Source organism: Lathamus discolor, chromosome 1 (assembly GCF_037157495.1).
Source record: "Lathamus discolor isolate bLatDis1 chromosome 1, bLatDis1.hap1, whole genome shotgun sequence".
NCBI lineage: Eukaryota > Metazoa > Chordata > Aves > Psittaciformes > Psittacidae > Lathamus > Lathamus discolor.
Window position 1 is genome coordinate 115,695,946 of NC_088884.1, and position 20,467 is coordinate 115,716,412.

At 38.0% G+C, this 20,467-nt stretch overlaps 1 protein-coding gene across 5 annotated transcripts in view; it reads right to left on the reverse strand.

The window, feature by feature from the left end:
• Positions 1–20,467, reverse strand: part of GRID2 (glutamate ionotropic receptor delta type subunit 2) — a 744,966-nt gene that overhangs the window by 100,707 nt on the left and 623,792 nt on the right. For all 5 annotated transcript variants that reach the window (XR_010615424.1, XM_065691904.1, XM_065691874.1 and 2 more), the window contains 2 exons: positions 10,632–10,770; positions 1,356–1,551 (listed from right to left, as the gene is read on the reverse strand). Coding sequence is in view for 4 of the 5 variants with exons in the window: in XM_065691904.1 (XP_065547976.1) it covers positions 1,356–1,551; positions 10,632–10,770 (335 nt within the window). In the remaining variant the exon portion in view is untranslated. The remainder of the gene's footprint in view (positions 1–1,355; positions 1,552–10,631; positions 10,771–20,467) is intronic.

Below are 20,467 nucleotides of genomic sequence, written 5' to 3' on the forward strand. Positions count from 1 at the left end.
ATGCTCTGGTTTTTTATTCTTCTGAAACCCTGAGTATAAAGTGGAAAGGCAAACCAGAAAGAGGCTAGCTTTTTTTAATATATATACAAAAGGCAAACCCCAGCTTTATCAGCCTCTTCCAAACTGAGCTAAAATATATTTTCTCAAAAAAAAGCAATTTCCTCTAGCCAATAAATCTTCAAACTGTCTTTTCTTCTCCTTGCTTTTTCAGCTTATGACTTTATCTAAAGGGGTTTCAAAAGTACTGTTCCCCAAGGCCTCTCTTGCCTCTTCTTTCATGCTGTTTAGTCCTTCAGAGGAGAAATATTATCTCAGTTATATAGAGGGTGGATTAGCGATTTTTAAGACTCAAAATATTTTTGTTATTTTGTAGTTCTTTTATTATCAAGAGATTACCAACGATTTCATCATTCTTTTTAAGATACTCTTTTCTCTCATATGTTTGTATCCAGTGTGAAAATACCAGAAATTATAGGTTTTCCTGGCAAATGGATATTGGTGGAGACAAAAGGCAGTGTTTGTCTGGATTTTCAGAAGTCGCTAAGCCAAGCTTAGAACAAGTGAACACATGACTTCATGGATATTTGCTCTAATCAACCTTCAAAGGTTGAAGTTTAAGATCTATAAAATACAATATCACTCAGATTTTATTTAAAACTCTCTCTGTGAAAATACAACAATAGGAAAAAAGTCTGTATACAGTCACTCATAAACCCATATTCACTTTCATACCGAACCCTTTCATGGACTAGTGTTCTTATAAAAGCTGTAGCTGTCAGCCAAAACACTGGGAGGGAACTATTGCATTCACAAATGTGCCTACATAAATTGTCTCTGGCTCTCAGTGAGGGTAGCTACAGAGGGTAGCTGGGAGACTCTTCTTTAAAGCCAGATCATCTTTTTTTGCCTGCCTCTCTCAAAACATACATGACTCAGTGCTACAACTGAAAGCCAAGATTTTCAGTGCCAGGAGTCTACAAAAAAAAGTTGATCAATGTCTTGTATTAAGTGCTTTAAGCTTTGTACAGTACCTTGCCACATAACTTCTGGGGTTATAGTCCAGTGATCCTATTCCCATTCTGCATTCTGACAAATGCATTCATCTCTCATACCTATAAATCCTTTTCAGAGCAAACAGTCCAGGTACTTACATTTTTAAATCTTGTTGAAAGCAACTACATACTGAGAAGTCACAATCATCTGTGCTGATGCAATCGGCTTGCAGAAATTGGTACCAGGCATGATCATTATCTGGGTGCAAATGCATTCCTTATAGTTAAAAGCAACAACTAAGCAAAGGTGGTGTTAAAGCAGATCATCTCCAATGGGAAGACAAAAATAAGTCATACCAGTACCTTTTGGATACCTGCAGTCGACTCCAAGACATTGTTCTCCGAACCATTACTTCTGTTAATCATCCGCCACATTTGGGAATACATGCTGTCCCTCTCAAAAGGATTCATCCCTTTCACTCGGACGTGCTCATAGACTGCGGAGTCCAACACGGTGCCATAAGGAATATCCGTTTGCCTTGAGAGATCCTGGAGAGACCTTAATTGTGGGTGAAGAAAAGAGACACAGGGGACTTGAAGCCACATTTTCAAGAGGAAGGAGCTGCAAGCAAACAAAGGGCAATAATTGGAAGACAAATGTCAAGCCAGTTTCTTTTGTTTGGTGGTTTGGTTTTTTTTGTATTCTTTCTTTTTTTTTTTTTTTTCTTAAAAGACAAAGTGAGGCCAAAAAATTGTATGGTTTAAAGCACAAGGGGAAATATGAGGTGAAAGGAAGGGGTGGAAAAATTGAAAAGAATGGAAAGAGAATAACAGAAGGAGTAAGAGGATCTTGTCAAATGCCAAGCTCCTTTGAGCAGGGGCAAAGGAGAGGAGGGAGCATTACAGTCTCTCCAGCCATACACAGCAAGTCCAGCAGGAATTGAGTAACCCCTTATGAGCCTGCAGTACCACCACACATCTGGTTGCTGGGGAGCAGGAGTACTAGCACCAGAACTCACCAAATCTAGCACAAAGCACCTGGCTCTGAGTCCTTCTAAGTGCTATTGGGTTACACAATGAAGAGCAGCTTTTTTGTGGTATTCCTGCACTGAACTGTGCACCCACCACACAGGTCACATCCTACACTATTTTCAGCAACAAGAAGATTTATGTTGTGGTTTTGTGAACTGCCTTTTCATCACAGTACATGTTATCTAGACCAGTAAATTTGTTCTACTTTACATATTATCTGGTCTTACGCATTCCCTATAGGTAAGAAAATTTAATCGGTTTAGAAGTTACTACAGCATCCCAAATATGGTTTTGTCAATCCTGCTTTGGACTTAAAAATGCATTTATAACCCTTTAAAGTGTTTTTACCTCTTGGCCTTTATTTTCCTGTCCCATAGAATTGCTTTCCAGTACCTTTGGTTCTTTAATGACATTCATTAAGGTTTCAAAATAACTACTTGAAAACATCTATGCCTAAAATCCATTACAGTTTTCCTGGCACAAATTAACTCTGTATAAACTGTTTAAATGTAGTGGATGACACCAAAGGACAAATCAAGGGGCTGAATGTTGTTTTGAAGTGAGCAATAGCAAATTGTAAAAGCTCACTGAAGCCACAGAAAATGCAAGCACAAATGCAGAAAACTCATCAAATTCCAAGTTGTGTTCCTGAAATGTGTAAATATAGAGGCTAGTGAAAATGGCCCTATGGGGGTGGGGTGGGGGAGGAATTCTTAGATGTTCCAGGGATGGCACTGGAGAAAACAGTAATTGAATCTCAAAGGATATGTATGCCTCTGAACACAACAGAAAGCAGGAACAGAAGAAATCAATAGAGCTCAATGGCAAGGGTTTAGAGGTTAGTTGAGTCAAAAAGAAATCCTTTAAATTTCAGGCATGTGGGCTTAGAAGAACATTGAACGAGAGCTAAATTCTAAGCAGATAACATATAGCAAATATAAGGAAGGGGTAAATTAAATTTTGAGAGTAAACAGCTAATAGTATTAACCCCCACCCCCAGTCCTCTCCTCTTCAACAATATTGCATTCGTCTTCAAGAACATAAGCAGCAGAGAACCTTCAAAGAATCTACACATAATGGGATCATCAAAGGTAAGCTGCTAGAGGAAACTTTTCCTGAAACCAAGTATATTGGTATTCTACCAAAGGACTGAGACATGCCCTTTTTTTTAGGAAGAAAAACATGAGACTTTAATGGACTAAGGTATGAGGAGAGTAAGTACTATGGCTAATCTGTAACTGAAAAGTAAAAAACTAAAATTATCAAGCCCAGATAAACACCTATGAGTTCTGAAAGATCAAATATGAAATGACTGAGCTGTTAGCAGAACTGTGAAACCTCATTACAGCCACTGTGTGAAAAGGAAGCAGTAAATATTTTTGAAAGGATGTAGTTGTAAGCAGGGGAATTACTGAAAGTAAACTACTAAGAAGTTGGATTTAGTAAATAAACTGAAATAAGTATTGATACAATTTTAAAGATCAGTCCTGAAAATGAGATACGACCACCAGGTAGGTTTCTCCAGGGAAAGCAATTCAATCATCTACTAGACTTTGAAACTACTGAAAACCCCAAGAATTTAAAAAAGGCTTTCATCTTAACAAACAATGTACGGAAAGTGGAAGTATGGACTGGCTATAACGGTAGAATTTAGAAACGCTTCCTTGTAAATAACTCTTCATAGCATTAGAAAAGCAAATACTCAGAGTGGATGCTTTTGAGGGACTTCAAGGGTAACAAGACCAGCTTTCACAGAACTAACAGCCTGAACAAGGGACGTGTGGACCTGTTGAGGCGTCCAGCAGACACAGCTGTGGTTGAGATGCTCATTGCCTTCTTTGCCTCGCTCTTCCCCAACAAGGTCTCCCAGGTCCCTGTGACTAGAGGCAGGGTTCCAGGAGGCAATGAACAAACAGCAGGAGGTGGTCAAGAAAATGCCAACCAGACAAGACAGGGATTGGTTGGGAGCACTAGACACATAGAAGTCCATGGACCTGGCAGGCTGCATCAAAGTGTGCTGAGAGAGCTGGCCAATGTCCTTACAAGACTTCTTCCTTTAATTTTTGAAAGGTGAAGGAGAGCAGGGTTGATCCCTGACCACTGGGGAAATGTCCAGACTATATTAAAAAAATATACAAAAGATGATTCATGGAATTCAGGTGGGCTATCCAACAGCATTGGGTGAGTCCTCTCAAGAGTGCATTTCTGAGCACATGAAGGAGAAGCAGCTGACCGGGAGCAGTCAGCATTGATTTACGAAAGGTAAGTTGTGCCTGACCAATCTGGTTGCCTTCAATAATAAAATGACTTAGTTTGTGGACAAGACTAGAAAAATGGCTGTAGTTTACCTTAACTTTAGCAAGGCTTTCAATACTGTCTCCCATAACATTCAGGTATCCAAATTAAGCGATTAGGTCTGGCTGGGTAGGAAGTAAGATGGATAAATTCCTTGCTGGATAATCAGGCTCACACGGTAGTTCACTTGGAAGCTGGTAACATGTACCACAGAAGTCTAGCCTGAGACATGACCTTACCCTGTTGTCAAGTTGGCAGATGACATGAGTTGGGTGACCAGCTGATTGCTCCAGGACAGGCTATCATTCAGATGGACCTAGAAAGGCTGGAGGAATGGGCTGACAGGAGTAGTGTAAAAGTCAGCAATGACAAAACACAAAAACATGTACTCCTGTGGAAAAATAACCCCTGCAACAGCCCAGGCTGGGGTGCAGCTCTGTAGAAAGACACCCGGGTAGACAATGGTGGGTCTTGTGAGGATTTCTCTCTGCTTCACCATTAGGCAAAGTGTTGTGTAGAAGCAAGTATATTACTGTTGCATTGACAGTAAATCATCTACTAAAAGCATCATTCATGAAATGCACTAGCTAAATACAACATTCTATACTCATCAATTCTGTGCTGCTGCTGCCAGTTCACTTCTGTATGTCCTGGCAGTGCTTAGAAGTGCAATGAATTGTCACAAGGTGCGTACTGTTATGTCCTGTAATTGCTGTGTTATTTGTCATACAAACTGTTAGAAAAGTCTACAAAAAGTATTTACTAAGTCTCCAATTTCTAGTGACAACATCTAGTGAAATTGCAGTCATTACTTTACAAGCCATATAATTTCTAATATAACAAGCAACAATGCATTTTTTGTGAAATATTATTGCTAACTGGTATATAAATGACATGTATCTGCTGCCACAAAACAGTACAGTTAGAAAGAACACAAAAGGAAAACAGTTCCTCTGTATATCTTGTGCTTATAAACCCAATCTTGCTATTTTCAGAAAGGCAAATCAACACAAGACATGAGCTGTTAGTCCAAAAGTGTGCTACAATCAGGTATGGGAAGCATATTATAAACAGTCTGTGAAGCAAGCAAGACACAAAGGCATCACCAGCCAGGAAATAACGAGGAGAAGAATTATGTCAATGCTTTCAGGAAGGCATGTTGTAGCTGCCAAGTCTGGCATTAACTAGCCTGTGGTTCTTTGCTGTTTGGTGTGCTGTCCTAAAACATAGGTTTTATCTCAGTTGCCCTGCTCTGCATCTTTTCACAGCTGCAGGTGCTGCTCTATGCTGAGAAAATGATGTCAAGAGGACAAGAGCAAGCCAAGTATGAGTATAAACTCTACAGATGTGCTAAACACTGTCAGCAGTAAACCCAAGTTTTGGTTTGCCTGACCCTATGCTGAGGAGCAACAAAGAAGTTTTGGAGCCTTCAAGGTGTACGTGTATGCATGCTGCTCAGTAGGCAAGCTGCAAAAATGGAAACAACCTATCACATTAGTGACTTATCCCCTCACACAAACACGTCGAATGGAATCATAATATATATGACCTCTTTTAGAAACTGTTTTTTATAACCTGCAACTCTGCAGACTACTGGTATGATATTCACAACCCTGCAGCCAAGATACAGCAAAAGAAAGAGAAATTATAAACCTTGAAAGAACTAATAAAATTATTAAACCATTGAGGTTCCTTTCCAGCAGAAAGAATTTTTATAACTACTTTGCCTCCAGCCTGGTTTGTAGGTTACACATTGTTCGATGTACCTTTATTCCTGGATTAAACAGCTCATTCTCTGTTCAGACAAATACAGTTAGTGGAGACATAAATCCCCATCCTCACTGGATCACCCAGTCTAACTACACAGCTGCCACACAAGATCTCAAAATAACGATAAAGTATTTGTCAGGCTGGCTAATTCCTATGGGGTATCTGTTGATGTCCAGTTTCTGATACTGTTATCCACACTGGATGGGATTTTAATTTTGTGATAGTTTTACTGATCTCTGTAACCACCCGCAAAGCAAAGCACACATCTAACATGAGTAAGAGAATTATGATCCCACATTTTAAAATATTTATCTCTTTGAATTTCTAATTTTGAAGCAATAAGGTAATGAATGACAAAAATTGTTTAAAAATTAGAAAAGGAAGATATAGTTGAAAAAAATTGTTATAAAATAAAATACCTGTAAATGAGTTTGTCTATAGACAAATTCTACTTTTAGGGAAGTGACCATGCAGTCAGGTTAACAGTTCACCTTATTTTTGGTTATCAATCGTGAAGCACTGTGGGCAAAAATGTTATGTCTGGTCTTTAAGTTGAGTTTTTTTCTCATTGCAGTTACTGAGATGATACTAATACTATCCCATACAGATTAACTACAATAAAGGGCTATTTTGAGGATGAACTGAGTCAATTGAGAATGAATTATTAACAGATACATGTATTTTTCAGCCTTTGTTGATTTTGTTTAGTATTCTCCACCTTATTCAGGCAGCAGTTCTCGGGTCACTTTAATTTTCTGGCTTAGCACAAATTAATGACTTTGTAATTCAAAAAATTATCTCTGCTTTCAACTCGAATGAAAAAAAAAAAAGTATTAGGATTTGCATATGTTTCTTTCCCCAAAGCATACCCTCTTCTGTAATTCAAATCCTAGGCTTAGAGTTGGTAACATGTTTTTCTCATATGTCAGCCAAAAGCATTTAAAAAGTACACAGAAAATGTAGAAAAACAGAAGGTCAGCTCCATAAAGGAATAACCAAATTCCTTTTTAGTTGGTTAAATACCACTGAGGTCAGAGGCTTGGGCATCAAAGTATCTCTGTAGATCTGGATTACAGACTGATTTAGGCTAGCTGTGTTGTTAGTCTTGGCTGTTCCACAAAACTGTCTTCATGAAGTAGTCACAAAATTTTAGGAGAAAATAACTGATGTCATGGCTTAGACTGAAGTCTTTATTTATGACTAATTCAGATAGAGCTTTCCAATGCTTCCCCCCACCTCATTTTTTGATAGGACATGAAGGATTAATTCACAGCCAGGTTTAGGGAACAGGGCACACTAAGTGAGATTTGACTGTTGGCAGTGACGGCTGTGTCAAAATCTAGTAATACTGCTTACTAGCCAGTTTGAAGATCTGGTTGAATCAGATTAAAGGAAAGGTTTAAGAACATTGTGATTTTCTGCATAAGGAAATATCTACTGCAATTACTGCATTCTTGTGTAACCATCCTTGCAGAAAACTTGTCAGTTTTATTGAGCTTTTTAGAGCCCTGGGGTCATGTTAACTTCAAGTGAATGATGGTGTCCTGGTTTCAGCTGGGATGGCGTTAATTTGCTTCCCAGTAGCTGGTATACAGTGCTGTGTTGCGGCTTTAGTTTGAGAACAACTCTGGTAACACGCTGATGTTTTAGTTGTTGCTTACCCTGATCAAGGACTTTTCAGTCTCATGCTCTACCATTGAGGAGGTGTACAGGAAGCTGGGAGGAAGCAGAGTCAGGACACCTGACCCAAACTAATGAAAGGGGTATTCCATACCACAGCACTTCATGCCCAGTATACAGAGTTGAGGGAGTTACCTGGAAGGGCAGATTGCTGCTGAGGTCATGCTGGAGCTAGCTCAAGACTTCCAAATTTATCTGGCATTTACCAAGAAAAGCCACTCTTAATTACTGTTCATTCATGTTGCATTTGAGACAGTGATCTAAAGATTTAAGGATCACAGAAGTTATGCTTTGCTTTGCTGCCACAATGTTTTGGCATTTGAAATGCTGACTGTCTTGATTTAAATGTCATCTGCAATGTGGGGCAACTGTGAACAAAAGATGCATCTAGGAACTACTCAATGACTTCAGTGCCTCCACTCCTGACACTGCCTGTTGGCAGAAGATGAGAAGCTGAGCTCCCAAAGCTATGAATAGTAGCAATTTGCCTGCAAAAGGAGATTAATATTCTTCTAAGTTCATTAGAAATTGTAGCAATTTGATCTAAATTAATCGGTAAAGCAGAGAACAAATGCCATCAACTTCAAGTGAGGTTATACAGCAAAGATCTACTAGGAGACACTAATAGGGAAAGGAAGCATTTCATTAGTCCTCCCTAGCACACTGTCTAACAAAAGCTTATTATGCTTTTCGTCTCAAAACAGGCTTCTGGATACCTTGAGACACTGTCTAGGATGAGTGGCCCGACATTCATACCAGTCAAGAAAAGCAAGCTGCAAGAGCTCTGGCTACACATCGAAAAGCCGAAATTCAGTAACTATCAAAATGTTTCATGGAAATGAAATGTGCTGTGGGCTGCTTGAATCCTCCTATCTTCTGTAAAAGATATCACAAGGACCATGCCTTCAGCAACACACTGTAATATCTGATGCTAGCTAGAAATTGGAAATGAAAACTTATTAACTACTTGTTACATGTGTGCAAACCCACTGACTTAAATTCCTTTCATTTTTCTGACTTCTCTGAACCTGGCTGGATAGCACTATAAGCAGAATCTGCTATTAAAGCAGTAAAGCCGTAACTACTTAAACTCATTTCCATTCTGGCCTTCAAAACTCCCCAAGGTACAATCTGATCTGTTAAAAAAAGAGAAAAAGAAAAAAAAAAAGCATCAGCTTTTTTCTTTATTGCTTATTCATGTTTCCCAGTTTGCAGTAATTCAGCATGGTAAACAAACAGCCTCCCTCTTATGTGCCGGTTTGAGGTCCAATTTTGGCAGTTTTGTAAACTAAAGTTTTACACTCCCACTGTAGTTAGGATAACTTCTTTCCCTAATGGATACTTAACACATCTAATTACTCTATTTTTGAGCTGAAAGCGCTGCTGAAAAACATCTTTGTTCTTTTATTCCAGGAGCTTTCCAGCTGCAACATTTTCTACTGAATAAAACATTTCCAGTGACTTTGCCATAAATAATACAGCACAAAGACCAATGTAGTCCCAACTATACATAATAACCTCAGAATTCCACTGAGGGTTTTCTGGTGACATCATAATAAACTTCAAGAAAAAGCTGAGATGTATTAAATTATAGTTTGGGTATATTTTATTCTTTTGTACATATGATAATAAAACTCAAGACATTTGTCACAGTGATTTGAACATTTTCCTGGACTACTTCAAAACTAGAAGGGACATAATTTCAAAGCAGGATGCAGAGGCATGGCTCGTATTTGTAATGACAAACTGAATGACTGAATATATCATAATTATTTATTTTGCATGTACAAAATCCCATGCTTCTCTTCTTTAAAGTCATTCTACCATTTTTGCAAAGAAGGATTTATGGGAAAGGCTAACCTTGTCACTTGCACGTACTTTCATGGATATGTAGCCTCAAGATTAAAAACCTTCTATGAACTAGCCAGCCCAGCCCTTGAAGTACTTGATTAGCTAATGTTTCACTGTATTTTATAATCTCTGCTTTTACCCAGGAGAAAGGATTTAGGGGTGGGAGAGGTCACCAGAGCAGTGGGAATGAGGATAAGTCAGCATGCAGCTTGCTGAAGGAGAGGAGACTGGAGAACAAAAGGGTAGAGAGAGAAAGGGTAGGAGACCTAGAAAGGTTCCTGAGGTACAGAAAGATGAGATGATCTGGAAAAAGGGCTAGAAGGAGTGACAGGAAAACAGTTCTGAATAAAAGGAACAGGAGAAGACAAGGACATTCATGTTAGGGAGGGATGAAGCAAAAGAACCAATAGATGGAAAAAAGAGAACAATATGATCCATTAATGTAGTAAGAAAGCACTTGGGAACAGAAGAAGCAAAGTGACCAGAAGTTATTTTTCATTGTGTGTTGCTATTAACACATCTTTGCCTTGGCAAGAAAAGGCAAATTCAGCTTTCACTGACTATTCCCATATATTGAAGAAGCATTGAGCTCCTCCTCATTAAAGTGTCAGTGCACAAGTATTATGGTTTGGGTATATTTTCAAAGCATTTCAAAGGAAAGCATAACCTGAAAACACCCAGCACACAACTTTCCCATTTCAAATACTGATACACCCGTTATCCCAAACCCAATTGCTTCTTTCAAAACATGTATGCATATGTATGTATAAGTGTACATGTATGTAGAAGTGCCACAAAAGAGTATCTGCCAGAGGCCAACAATTCTGATCCTATAGACAAAAGTGTCTCCAGGGAGATTGGCAGTCTATGGTATATTGGTATCTTTTTGGCTTCCAAACTACTTCTCAGGATGACAAAAAATTCTTTTTCTCACACTTAAGTAGAACATATATACCCCTCTACACGCACACATATGTTCACCCTCCTTCAGTTCATTCTTTATCAACTTACTGGATTGAGTTCTCAATGCGTGTGATGGTGAGGAAAGCTGCTAGGTTTGCTGTGTAAGAGGAGATGACAATCAAAGCAAAAAGCCACCAAGCTCCCATCATCAGTCGGGTTGCCAGGGTTGTGTATGGAACCTCTCCTCCTGTGGGGAAGAAGGAAAAGCAAGAGTTTTCATTTGGCAGAGGGAAACCCAGATCCTCATTGCTCGTGCCTTGCTCTGGAGAACTAGGCCTCAAGGTCAACAGGGAGCTACACTTTCTATGCAATGAAAAGTACTGAAGGAAGCCCACAGTGTCAGCTGTATTTAACTTCTTTTGCTATTGTGCTGTTAAGCACAATTCATCTGCCAGTCCTGTCCAGTAATGGAAATAGACTTCAAAATATAAGAACAAAACCAGCAAAAGTAAATTCTTACAACATTCTTTCCTCTTTTATCTACAAACAGTAATTAAGAATTTTTGTGATCTAAGGAACATAAAGTTAAAAAAACTCCCATTGAAACATAATTACTTTTCACAGTTCTGTAGGCAGGCATATGCTCATGAGAAGCATATGTGTATGTGTACAACTTGCTGCAAGTGAACTTGGACATGCAAAAAAACTAATCACATGTACTGAGGAATGCAAAATTGTTTTGTATTCCCACAGCTGCTTTTCTTTAAAAATCCAACTGCCATTTAAACAAAACATTAGCAGCAATTAAACCTACCAGGAGCTGCACATCACCACTTATGAGACCAGAGCCAAGTTCAGCAAGCCATGAAAAGCATTATTTTTTGTTCAAACTGCTGCTCCCAAAACACACTAGTTCAGAGTTTTGAAATAATTCTTTCAGTTGAAAACATACAAATGACAGATTTGTAGATGAAGGAAAATTCAGCATTCTGAAAACACCCATTTTGTCTGCAGCGTAAGCTTTACCACAGCTACAAGTAACTAGGTGGGGGAGAGGTGAATGCAGCAAACACCCACAGTCAACTGCTTAAAACTTCACCCTTTTCCTCTCACCCTATACTCAGCAATTTGAAAAGATGTCATTACTGTCGAGGTAGCTTTCTCAGATGCAAAATCTTACAATGGTATAATATCTGGGATTTGTGCAAAAGCAGTCTGTTACAGATTCAGTCATCTGAGTATGCTGTGCTGAATCTTCACTTATGCAAATACTCCTCCACGTTTCCCCAGCAAGTGGGTGTAAAGGGAATACAAATTACAATTATTCTCATTCCAAGTACAAATAGATTTCAATTATATACACAAACTAGATATTTAATCAATGCTTGAATATGAAGGACTACCTTACTGTTTGGTTCAAAGTTTGTCTTATTTATAACAAAGCATTGGGAACTGCATCACCATACAGTAAACAAATTTGAAGCTTTCTTCCTACTTCAGTGATATGAAGTTGTATCATATGTGAAATAATAATTGACTCCATTTATATTTTTTGTATATAAGTATTGAAACCCTTTGCCTTTTAAGAACTGCAAAGACAGAATCTATTTTAGACCTGTTCAGTCAGAAATAAATTTAATTCCCAAGATGCCATGTATTTTTCTGAAATAAGAATCTATTGGTCAGATCAGGAGATATTATTCCAATACAAAGGCTTTCAAAGATGAATATTAGTGTCAGCATCTGAAGATGTGGTTTTCACTCCTACACAAATTTTAAATTATTTTTAAAAGAATATTTCTACTTTATAAGAGTCTTTGCAATATCTTTGGAATACTTAATTTAAAAATGAATTTTACTAAAATTAAAAGAGAAGACAGCTACATCAATTTATCTGAAAAGGCATTTGGTCCTTTTAACTTTCAGGTGCCAATCTCTACATATAATCTTCATATTGAACTGAGATGGGTAGAGTGATAAAGAAGAAGTCAACGATCTCCCAGACATCCTTGCATTTGCATGTTTCTGCTTAATGTGTAAAATTTAATTCTCACATTTTTTTATTGAAATTAAATGTCAGAAAAGAGAGGACAGCTGAAAGTCACACACCTGCTTTCTGGTTTTCAAGTTAGGATGATCTGCAACAAGCGACCATGAGAGCCATCGTAGACCCCTCAGTCACAGCATCACCCTACTGTTCATACAGCATAGTTTTCCCACACATCGGTAAGGTTATCCCCAGTATTTACTGCTACCTTTTCTTTTTTAACACATATATTAAAAATAGACTTTAAAAAATTGGTGAATGCTTGCCATCCCAAGGGCTTTTACTTCACCCAGGTGTTTCTGAAGTCTTGTTCCTAATTCACAGTTGTGCCTTGTATATCAACAGTCCATAAATGAAGCTTAAGGACAATGCTTGCATTCAAGTACATGCAAAATACATATCAAAATAATTAATCACTCCTGCCTGTACTCCATAATGTTTGCACTGACACTTTTTAAACCACCATTTCTAAAGCAGAACTGACACTGCAACTGCATAGAATCATGATTTTTAAGCACTACAGGCAGTGTACTCCACCTCTCCTGTGAAAGATTCAAAGAAAGAAATAAAGAAACAAAAACCAAAGGAGATCTCTTAGTACCACGGCATTATTTCTTTGGCATCTATTAGGAGACTTAATGTGATACAGTCTTGTTCTATTGTACTGTTTGCTAAAACACTCACCACACCCTGACAGCTCACCTTAAGAAACCTCTTCACTCCCCCCAGTTTTGTTCCAATGGATAAAACTTTCCAGAGCTTTCTCTCAGTCCAATTTTATGTATTTTCTCAGTGCAGAAGAGTACCAAGTTATTCAGGAGAGCAACATTCAATGGTTTTTCATTAACATTACCATGAAAAAGAGCTACAGACTTTAACTGTCACTATTGTTGACCGTAAATTAGTATGCAGAAGGGACATGCATGGAAAACTGCCTGAGCTTTCCTTGCCAATATCTCGTGTAAGTTTCAGGTGCACAGACATCTTCATGGATGACAGCATATTCTAGTTATGGGGGACTATGCATAGGACACACAACGCAATGACAGAGGAAGCCAAGAAGATGAAACAAGTCTTTCCTGGCTATTGTCTTTCATATCATACCTGCAAAGTTTAATAACCTCTAACACGCTGGTGGCCAGAGTAAAGTCTATCCTTTGACACCTTATTCCAATAGTAAAATCTGTCAATGGAATTTAACATGCTGGTTGTGGTTACACTAAAAACACTACTGTTGTAGCATGCTGAGCAACACATTGAAAGTACTCAGCTTTACTCATGAAACGAATGGAAATCAGAGAAGACACTCAGCAGTCCTGGAGTTGCTTTGTCCTCTTGAGAGACAGACCTCAAATGAATACAGAGGTTGTATTATTCTTTAGACTTGACCTTTCAACACTGGCAGAAGGGTATAATATGGCACAAAATGCCACTACCTGTAGATCACCTATGTTGTGGCTACAGCTCCTAGTAAAATTCAGCTGACACTTTTGATGTGTATTACCACTAATTTAAAAATCTAATCTGCCTTTAAAATTTTCTGATTGGAAGGAAAAGATATTTTCCAGAGTAAACTGAACTAGCAAAAATCAATCTTATTGGGAGTTTTCTGAAAGACCTGAATTACAGCAGAAGTGACAGTGAAAGAAATTACTTTCAGTCCTCCCACTCTCATCTAGTGCAGCTCTCCTTCATCAATCCTAGACCCATTTAATGCTGGCCTACTTCAGATGACAGGCTTAGACTGCAACTTATGAATTATCTTATGAATTTTTGTTTATTCCTATTTCTTTCCAAGTGCTTCAAGCTAAATATTAGAAGGTAAGAAAAATAAGGCATTGTCTTGATAATGCAAACAATATAACATGTAATTACGACAGACCTAAATATCAGGAAAACCCCACCTTAGGAGATAAAACATTAACCTATACGATTCCCATGCAGATTTGTAATACCTTGTTAGTAGTAAATTTGAAGGTTTCTTCAAGTTAAAAGTCACAAGAGAGGATTACAGGCAAGAAGGAGGAATGAAATAACAGGAAAAGGAGCAACACATGCAAACTGAGGACCATAGCCCTTCGTAAAATATAATTCTGGACTAATTATGGACATATAGTCCATAATTCTGGACTAAATTAAAATAATTCCATCTGTGTAGTCCAGAACTACAACAGCGTTTCAGATAGAAATGGAAAAAACTTTTTCATGGACGAAAAGAAATGGTGAGATGTTTCTTGGAGAAGTTTTAACTACAGCTGGCACTTCTGAGATCAAGCTTGGTGATAGCCATCTTGCTGAAAACTAATGCAATTTTTGTTACTAGTCATCCAGGCAGTAAATGGGCAAGATTAGGTCTTGCTCTGGTTTAATATAAATTTAACAACTTCACTGGGAATGTGCAATATTTATAAATAAAATTAATTTCTTAACAGCTCAAGAATAATTTTCTTACTATTGCTAAAGTAAATAGCTCCACAGCATAGAGCCTACAATGCTGAGAAAACTTGGAATTGATTATTGAGAAAAATAATGTCTCCTGACGGTTAATTATTGAAATACACTTTCAAAACAACTAAACACAGAGAGAAAAGCCATAAACCATTATTCTATGTCCTGAATTTGATAACTGTACTAAATGATGTTTCTGGGCGGATTTGAGAGCTGAACTGGGAGTCTGCTGCAACTATTCCATCTGCGAAAGAGAGGCTTGGATGAGAAGGCTCTACCCTTTTTCTACAGGAAGGACACCACAAAACTCATGGCTTGGAATTTAATGTGTGATAACCACAGCTGCCCTGGAAATACTGATGACTAAGTTTTCATTATTGACAAACCTTTGTCACTAATGCTTACCATCAATGTAACTCAGTTGTGAATAACTTTCTCAAATTTCAATCATTCAATCTGCATTGGTTTCTGCTAGAGGTCTGCAGTGAGCTGAATTTCTGTGGAAGGAATTTTAGCCAGATTTATTTTCATATGATTTTGAGAATTGTGAAAAAGATATTAATTGTGATGGTCTTGTTGAGGAACTCTAATACTATCAAACTTAAAAGAAAGGATCTTGAGTGTGTCTGGAAAAGGAAGGTGAAGAAATAATAGGGTGGGCTATTTAGGGACAGACTTTGTTTTTGTTTTCTCTTGCAAAAATTCTGTCCACAGTCAGTGAATTACTGGCCTTTGGAAAAAAGCACAAAGGACTGAGAGTTGGCTGCTGTTTAGCCTTTAGCTTGCTAGAACAGTCACATCAATTATGCTGTGCATCTGCAATTTCCATTTGCACAAATACAAAGTGTAGAACTCTGTTGCAAACACTTTAGATCAATGTACGTCTTATGTTTTCTTTGTGAAAAGGACATTAATAGAGAGTTGGTGTAAGGGGAGCAGTTTATATCGACAAAGAGGCAAAGGCGTTTTATATTTCAGCTATTTTTGCCACAAGAAACAAAACCTAAAGTTTGACTGAGCTCTGTTATCTTCACAAAACTCTGCAAAGCAGAGCTCTTGAAAGGCAGAATCTTCCAAGGCATTAGCTATTGCTACTATTCCGTTAACACCTTTCTTGATAATATAACATTTTTTCCTGTTTTCAATTGGAAATGTTCAAGTCAGTATACGACAAAAAAAAAAAAACCAAAACACTTTGCAGTCAATGAAGCCTGTACCTATTTCTACCTGCTGTGAAATAAATACGGTTTGCAAGTTGTTGGAAAATCTCTTATCATGAATTTTTATTCCTTTCTTTTTTCACCCATACTTTTCCATTCTTCCTTAAACACTTCAAAGTACATTAATTTCCTTAACATACAAGTTGGCGTGTCATAACCTGAGTTTGTAAGGTTACATTGTGTGCTGAAGTGACCACAGCAAGCTTGACATGTATTCTTCAACAGGAGAATACAACCCCTTGAATTGGTAATGCTTTCCAAATAAACTTGTAAATCAGAGGTTGAATTCCCTAGCCTTGCAAATATTGGCAGATTGCAGTGGTTTGAGAATAGAGAAGGAACTGAGCATGAGGCAGGGCTGGCAGCCCTGGACAAGGTCTGGACAAGCTCAAGAGCCAGCTATTGCTTTTATTCTCCACGCCACCTGTTTCTCCCCTAGCATTTTGTTTTTATTAAAACATAGGTGTTTTGTTGTTGTTTCTTTCTTTTATGCTTTGTTTGTTTTTTAATTAGTTCTAACATATATGAAGAGAGACTTTCAGGTATTTTGTTTCACACATTTCTTCAGGTCTTAACTTCCTAAAGAGAGAAAACTGCATCTAGGTATTATTATTGCCATTACTATTAGTACTGTGACAATACTACAAATACATTAGGTAGTAAGTTATAGGAATTGCTTTTTTCATTCACTGGAAGTAATAGGATTGGAGTGGAACCAATTTTTTTCACTGAAGTAATTATAAAAGGTTCCATAAAAGCCAAAAAATCAAGCAACTCTTTATTTATTTATTTCATAAATAGTAAAAATCATGTGTAGCATGGGGTTTCATTGTCAAGATATTTTCACATATTAGTTTTCTAAAAATAAACATGAAGTAAATTAGAAAGAAAAAACACCTCAAAAGAGATATTTGAAACATTTAAGAATGTTGAAATGCTTAGAAACGTTTATACTCTCTTCTATTTACCACAAAAATAATTACCCATTGTAAAGTCATGGAAATGTTGGCATTCATTAATCTTAAAATCTGAAATATTAGATAATTTTTTGATGTCTGTCTTCCTAGAATATAATTGATAGAGGAGGTATTTTCATATGCCTACTCCAGCAGTATTAGAGCTCTTGTGAGTTTATAGCTGGCCTAGTGTTTCTTCTGAAAGCAAGTCCTTTATATTTCAAACACTGTGCTTAAGGGACAAATCAAACTTACCCTGTCTTTGTCTATACTGAAAATCTCCTTGTATATCCTCTGCCATCAGCTTCTAGCAGTATTAACTGTTTTTAGGTACTGTTCAGTCCCTGACTTGGGTGTGGCTCTTAGCAATACATCATAAAACATTTTTCTGTATGCCACTGGTGTACTTACCATGGACATGCTTTGGCTTCCTTTTTCCCATTATTTCTACAGACTTCCTCCTTCTTACCTGGATGATTTTCAGAAGGACTATTATTGTTCTTTTTGAGAAATACTGATAGTTTGTATAAATACATATCTTCAATATCAAACATTTTAATGGTGATATCTTTTGGAACTGTTAAGTCTATACATGTGAAGTCTTTCAATTTGTTACATCCATATATTCAGATAGAAGAAACACCTGAAATGAAGGTTTAGTTTGGTCTTCAGGTTTTACATAATATTTTTTGGTCAGCTTTCTAAAACCTGCACAAGACTCCAGGAGTCAGATTTAGAAATAGAGGTCCTGGAAGCTCCTTAGCAAGCTCTTTAAAAATGTTTGGGCAAAGTTTGTTTGGATTTGCTGCCTTGAAAATGTCTGACGTTAGAAACTGTCATTTAACATTCTCTTGAGTTGCTATTGACATGAAAAGTATTTAACTTCCTTTTAACAAACACAGAAGAGAAATATTAATTGCCTTTCTGGAATAACTATTTTGAATGGTATCACCTTCACCTAATGAACTATTATCATTAAGGTTTCTTTAGCTCCTAATAACATTTTCAAAACCCTCCTCCCTGTTGTCCTCAATTCTGACTTGCTTCTGTGTACACTTGCCCCCCATAGCATTCTTCCTGAAGTTTGTAGCTTCTAACTCTTCGGTGCCATTAATGTTCCTTTTTCTTTCCCCCTGCTCTATATGTGCATTCAAAATGCTTCGACTTGGGCAGCCTGAGACATGAAACATACATAATTCAGACTAAATGCTCCTATTATATCTCACATCTTCCCTTACACATTACAGATGTGCCCTACAGAAGCCAATCATCTGCTACTCCAGTGTGATTTGGTGGTCTGCAGCAGACATTGACTTCCATCTCATTTTGTGCTCCAGCCATTAGCACACAGTCCTACAAGAAATCAAGATCTAGTCTTTCTCAATACCTCTTAAAAGCCTAATGCCATTTTGACATAGTGACACTCATCCCCTTTTGCCCACCTTGACCATCTGTCTTTCAGTACTTCATAATGTCATATGTTCCTATAAGATTTCAGTAATACCATGAAGACCAAATCTATATTCGTAGTAACTCCAGCTATTCTTGTTTATTACTCAGATTCCTCGTAATGGTCTATAGGTGACTAAAGAATGTGTTCACTTTGTCATTTGGTGCCCTGATTAATTTTTTTCCCCTTTAATGTCTTACTTCTGAACTAACAATCACTTCTCTCTCATTTGTTGTTGTTAGTGTAATGATCCCCTGACTAATCTCATTACGCTTGCTCTCTGGAAGACTGTGTCAGCTGGGTGGGAAGCACTGCCCTCATTGCCCTCCCAGAAGGGAAGCAATGATTCACAAAAGAAAGCTCTCCTCATTTATTTCTCTCCTTTATGTGACAGGGAGAATATCTGAGATGATCTTTCTTCACCTTCAGGCTTATTTCAAATCACTCCCAGTCATCTGAAATCTGTAAAGTAGCTTGAATGCATCTTATACATTCTTATACATTCTTATAGATCCTTATCAACAACTGTGAAGGGCAGCTAACCTGACGGTATATGCACAGACTTGTGCAGGTAGACGTAGGCTCCCTCCAACCTCCTACCAAGGAGGGCAGGCATGAGCCAGCTCCAGCCTGACAGAGAGACTGCCGTGCTGCCTTGTGTCTCTTGGTTACCGCTGGCCAGTAATCCCCTCAAAGTTGTATTTTGTATCTTGCAGACTCCATCTGAAAATCCTCCATTTGCTACTGCTGTGCATCTGTTTGGATGTGCCTTTGGCATTTGGCTTGCATACTAAGGCTCATTGCTCAGCTGTTTCCTCATTAATAGGAAGAGATTACCCATGCTGAGATTTCAAATGCTGGGGCTAATCAAGGACCAGGGGCACTGCCACTAAGCCCTCATCAAGTTGCAGCCCAGTGTACCCATCTGATAAATCTGGTCAGAGGGCCTTGACACATAACCTGATGGACAAACAGATATATCCAGAAGATGGCCCAAATGACTACTCACAAATTATTTTGCTTCAAACGTAAGATCCTGTTCTTTGAAACTCTCCTTTCTGGAGCTAGAAAATGCTCTAGCACCAAGGAAAAGGGTAGTGCTACCTGGTGCAAATCATTTCAGCCTACTACTGTCCTGGCTCACCATTGGGTTAGCAACCCACAGACTGTTTATAAGTTTGAGTCTCTGCTACTTCTATTGTCAAATTATTTCTCTGTCTTCAAACACCAAGCCTGCTCACCTTGCTGTTTCTACTGTAACCACTGCAATCTAGTGACAGAGAGCTAATCATTTGGCCACCAGATTCCCTTGTAAACCTCTGCCAAGATACAGCAGGAACTGTCATAGACATCCTTGATTAAAATTTTGTTTCAAAATTAATCTATCTGCAGAAGTCTGTCAGACATAGCTATTTACTACATGCTTCCAATCACTTGTTTATGCAGAGCACTCCTTTTCTCCCTGGATCTAATTTACACACAACAGTAGTTAGAGGCTCTATAAAGCTGAAAAATAATTTGTGACAATAGCACTACTAAGGGCAAATCAAGGAGGGCAGCCAGATACAACATCCGTTTAGGTAAATGGGAGTTGTATCTATAAAGGTCAGCTTTAACTCCGTCCTAACCCTCAGGTACTGAATACAGGCTTTCTATAATGTTCACTATTTCCATTTTGAAAACAAATGGGTCAAAGCCTCTTTTAAATCACTCCTAAATTATGTCTAAACAATGCAGGATTCAGCCTCAGAATAATCTAGATAGCACTGTGCTCTGCTACTGCTTCTAAAAGCTGCCTTTTTATAGCTGTAAAACCATTCCAT